General features: G+C 49.2%; 1 protein-coding gene across 1 annotated transcript; it reads left to right on the forward strand.

Annotated features, from left to right (window-relative positions):
* Window positions 1–2,424: 2,424 nt before the first annotated feature.
* Window positions 2,425–4,303, forward strand: LOC130494008 (zinc finger protein 883-like). Its single transcript, XM_056867639.1, has one exon. It carries the CDS (start codon window positions 2,441–2,443, stop codon window positions 4,301–4,303), a length of 1,863 nt encoding a protein of 620 aa, XP_056723617.1. The 5' UTR covers window positions 2,425–2,440.
* The last annotated feature ends 576 nt before the right edge of the window (window positions 4,304–4,879 follow it).

Consider the following 4,879-nt stretch of genomic DNA (forward strand, 5'->3'; position numbering starts at 1 on the left):
ACATCTTTTTCACCTCCTGGACCCCTTCCTTTTTGCCATGGGATGGAGACAGCAGCGATACAGTCCCCACAGGTAAGTAAGGGGTCATGATGAAGGGGGGAAGACAGGGGGATCCTCTTCCTTTGTTACAGGGCTTGAAGGACACCCCCCCCCCACAACCACACACCTGCTTCGTCCTATGTTTTTTGGTTGTGAAAGATCAAAGCTTCCTGCGCTGAAGGCTGCCAGGTCTACTGATTCTCATGGTTGAGAGCCAGGGCATTTGCCAGAAGAAAGCAGGTAGAAACTATATACATTTATTTCAGACTTCAGTGAGCTTCCAGGAGGTGGCGGTGTATTTCACTGAAGAAGAGTGGACCCTGCTGGATCCAGGCCAGAGATCTCTGTACAGGGAAGTCATGCTGGAGAATTATGGGAACGTGTCCTCTCTGGGTAAGGGCCCCTTTTTCTTGGTTAACCTTGATAGCCAGGCCTGTTGATTGAATAAGCTACAGGTGGTATTGTGAGAACAGAATGAGATGGGCCTGTGTGGAAAATTACTGAAAGCTGAGCCCCAGGCACACAAAATGGAAAATAGTGAGACAGCAAAAAAACAAAATGGTTCTTCTGTCTTGACAGATGCCTTCCCTTTTCAGATGGGAGAGAAATGGGCTGCTTTGGAACACATAAATAGTTTTGCGGTAGCTGAAATAACTTGTTTGTTTCCTCCACAGAAGGAATTGCATTTCCCAAACCTGATCTCATCACCTGGCTTGAAGAAGATCCTTTTTTCCAGGACCCTGATGAAGGTATTTGCTTCAGTGGGTGGGAGGATCCTTCAGCTGGAAATGAAACTCTCTCAGGACAGTGGCAGTTTTGGGGTGCTTTTTATTTCCTCTGGACCAGACTGACCTGTCAGTCGGTAAACTGCCCCAGCAGATGTCTTCTGTGGCTCAGGGCTGCCTCCTCAAGACCCCTGGATATTTTTGAGTGTTTCCTTCCTTGAAGACCGCCTTCCTCAGAGAGCTGCAGGGACCAAAACGGTCCCATCCGCTGCTGGGATTGTGGACGTTTGACAGTGACTTGGTTTCAGTCACCCGGAAGGGTTCCTTTTGGTGGGATTTCCTGTTTTGATGTAACAGATGGAATTTCACCCCAAAGGAGACAAGATCTGTGAGAGACCCAGGCAGAGAGTTTTCAAACAGGATGGCACTGTGTCGGAATTTATTATGATATGTATACTTGGTGTTTATATGTCATTTTGAATGTTCAAAGTGCCTGGGATGCATTCTCTCAGTAATCTTCCCAGCATTCCTCTAAATTTGGCCAGTGTTATTATCCCCATATTGCAGATTTGGGGGGTGGAATGAGGCTGAGGTTGTTTGTGTAAGGCCACCTCTCAAATTGCACATTTGTGATTCAAAGGGGGGCTTCTGACCACTTTATCTATTTATTTATTCTCTCACTTTTTAAATCCAAGGATCTCAGGGCAAAATTCTCCCCTCCTGGCTTTTTTTGGCTTTTCCCCCCGTGCCTAGCTAATGGAATGTGGAGTTCAGGGGTCATCAGGATACTAAGGACAGCTAACACCAAAGCTCCAAGCCATTTGAATTACATTAATTAACAGTCCGTGATTTTGCACACCTTCTCAAGAGGGATGTTACAGATAATCTATATACTCATCAAGTATAGATGATGCGAATGGAGAATGAATGTAAGTGGGCTGAATGTGGTGTAGACATGGGAGACTTGTGTTCCAGTCCCCAGTCAGCCGTGGAGTTTATTGTGTGATCTTGAGCCAGGCATTTGCTTTTAGCCTAAACTGCCTTACAGGGGTGTTGTAAAATAAAAGGAGGAAGGGACAACCACTGACTTCACCCTGAGCTTGGAGGAAGGGCAGGATAGGCAAACTGGATTATTGTTGTGGCTATGACTTATTTACTGATGCAGTAAGGTCGTATTATAACTATTGCTGGATAGACCGATTTTCCTCTGCATTAGTGAGAAAACTCAGTGGAATGCTATGTGACTCATGAGGCTGAACTTGTTTCAGTGTTCTCTCTGAGCCCTTGGTTGCAAAAGGAATGAAACCGCTGTTCGGCCAACCTTGTTATTTTAACCAGATACTGAAGCCTCACCACAGGAGAGTATGTTCCACTCTGGCAAAAGCTGCTGTCTTCCAGGGGTACCTAATCTGTCTTTATTTCCCATGGGTTAAGGAATTACATTTACACTAATTCTCTGCTGTGTTTAGGTAGGGATTTCTCTGAATAAATGCTTAGTTTTATCCTTTGTAATCCAGCCACCCTTCTTTTTCATTCCAGCCAGTGAAGGACAGGACAAGAATGACAGGGATCTTTGTGAAGTATCTTCAGAAAAAATTGGGCCTACAGGAGAGGGTGAGAATTTTGGAAATGATGAAGGATCTGGGAGGCAGGCTGGAGATGAAGCCGAGAACTGGATGAATACACCTGTGGTTTGTCAGAGTGATAACGTCCGTGAAACTCTGATCCATCAAGAGTATCCCATGGGGAAAGGAAACTACCAGTGCCCTTCGTGCAGGAAAATGTTCAGTTGTAAGTCAAAGTTGGAGACACATTCCCGAATCCACACAGGCGAAAAACCGTATGAGTGTTTGGTGTGTGGAAAGAGTTTCAGTCGGGCTGCAAACCTGACAGTGCATCAAAGGATTCACACGGGTGAGAAACCATATAAATGCCTGGAGTGTGGAAAAACCTTCACACAAAGCACAGGCCTTGCTTCCCATCAGAGGATGCACACAGGGGAGAAGCCCTTCCAGTGCCTACAGTGTGGGAAGCGATTCCGTCACAACACACACCTCACTTCACATCAGAGGCTCCACACGGGGGAGAAACCATACAAATGCTTGGAGTGTGGGAAGAGCTTCCGTCTGAGCACGAGCCGTAGCTCACATCAGAGGATTCACACGGGGAAGAGACCTTATCAGTGTTCTGAGTGTGGAAAGAGCTTCACTCTTAGTGCATACCTGACGGAACATCAGAGAATCCACACAGGGGAGAAACCGTATCAGTGTTCGGAATGCGGAAAGAGCTTCAGTCGCACCACCAGCTTGATTTCACATCAACGGATCCACACGGGGGAGAAACCCTATCAGTGCTTGGAGTGTGGGAAAAACTTCCGTTTGAGCACGTGTCTCGTTAGACATCAACGAATGCACTCAGGGGAGAAACCTTATAAATGCCTGGAGTGTGGGAAGAGTTTCAGTCATAGCACACGTCTGACTTCCCATCAAAGGATCCATACGGGGGAGAGGCCGTATAAGTGCCTGGAGTGTGGGAAGAGCTTCTGCCACAGCACGAGTCTTAGCGCACATCGAAAACTCCACGCAAGAAAGGAGCCCTTCACCTGCTCGGAGTGTGGGAAGAGCTTCTGCCACAGCACGACCCTTAGCGCACATCGAAAACTCCACACGAGAACGGAACCCTTTACGTGCCTGGTTTGCGGAAAGGCCTTCCGTCACAGCACCAGCCTGAGCGCCCATCGAAAAGTTCATGCACAAAAAGGACCCTATAAGTGTACAGGATGTGGAAAGAGCTTCTTTGAGAATACACAATTCGGTCCACATCTAAAAAACCACCCAAGGGATGCGCCTTCTCGTTGCTCAGAATGTAGAAAGGGCCTCAGCCAGGTTTCTCCTCCAGGGACCAGCGAGCCAGCCAGAGTTGCAGGAGTTCATCCCCTGGGGGAACGGGGGTGGGATGAAGAGGGGGCTTTAAATCCGAGGTCGGAGGGCTTCCCCCTTGAGGAGGGGAACGCCCTGGAACGTGAGGAGCAAGCTGACCTTGTTCTGATGTTCCCAAGTTCACCTGGTGCAGACAGCAGAGTGGCTTCTCTGGATCTTCTGGTGACCAAGGGGTCACCCTTGGAGGAGCCCTCTGTTGTTGAGCAGGAGGAGCACCCCCATGTTGATGAGCTCTCTCAGTCTCTTCCTCCCGCCCCTTCCTCAGAGCCCAAAGCTGCCAGTCCCAGTGGGAGACAGGGGGAGAAACGACGCAGGTCTGCTGTGTGGGAGCACTTCCGCCCGAAGGAGGACCCTCGGTTAGTGGAGTGCCTTCTGTGTGGGAAGGAGATCAGTCGGGGGAAGGCGATAAGGCACCTCACCAATTCCAGCATGCTGAACCACCTCAGAACCCATCCTAACCCTGTGCTGGTTCGTGCCCAGGCAGGTGGCACAGGATCCGGGAGTTTTCCCTCTGCTAAGTCTGCTCAGGACTGGCTCAGTTGCAAAAAGAAGGAAGAGACCAAGGCGGCTCCAGCTGATTTTCAGTATCCCTGCTCTTGATATGCAGCAGGCCATGATGGAGGATTTGGGGTGGGGGGGCTTGGGGCACTGCCCAAGGAAGCCTGCAGCAGTCGGGATGACTAATAGCAAGATTGTGCTGGACAATATTGACACAGTTTATAGGGAGCCAAATTTGGCAGAATGAGCTGCCTCTGTATTGGGCTGAGCAGAGTGGCACATTGTGTATTTTAGCTGGAGCACTTGGCTTGTGCAGAATATGTTCCCTGTCTGCTCAGCAGCAGCAGCTGGAGGATGTAGGATGAAGAAGAAGAGTAGGTTTTTATATGATCTTAAGGAGAATCATGCTGGGTTACAATCTCCTTCCCTTCCTCTCCCCAGAACCGACACCCTGTGAGGTAGGTGAGGCTGAGAGAGCTCGAAGAGAACTGACTAGCCCAAAGTCACCCAGCAGGTTTCGTGTGGAGGAGTGGGGAATCGAACCCTGTTCTTCAGATTAGAGTCTGCCGATCATGTGGAGGGAGTGGGGAATCCAACCCAGTTCACCAGATTAGAGTCCACTGCTCTTAACCTCTGCACCACACTGGCAGTAGGCATTGATCAGGATACAGGCAGGCA

Source organism: Euleptes europaea, chromosome 2 (genome assembly GCF_029931775.1).
Source record: "Euleptes europaea isolate rEulEur1 chromosome 2, rEulEur1.hap1, whole genome shotgun sequence".
NCBI lineage: Eukaryota > Metazoa > Chordata > Lepidosauria > Squamata > Sphaerodactylidae > Euleptes > Euleptes europaea.

Bases quoted from the DNA above. Each gene is read 5' to 3' on its own strand.
- LOC130494008 (XM_056867639.1), top strand. From the start codon at position 2,441: ATGAATACACCTGTGGTTTGTCAGAGTGATAACGTCCGTGAAACTCTG.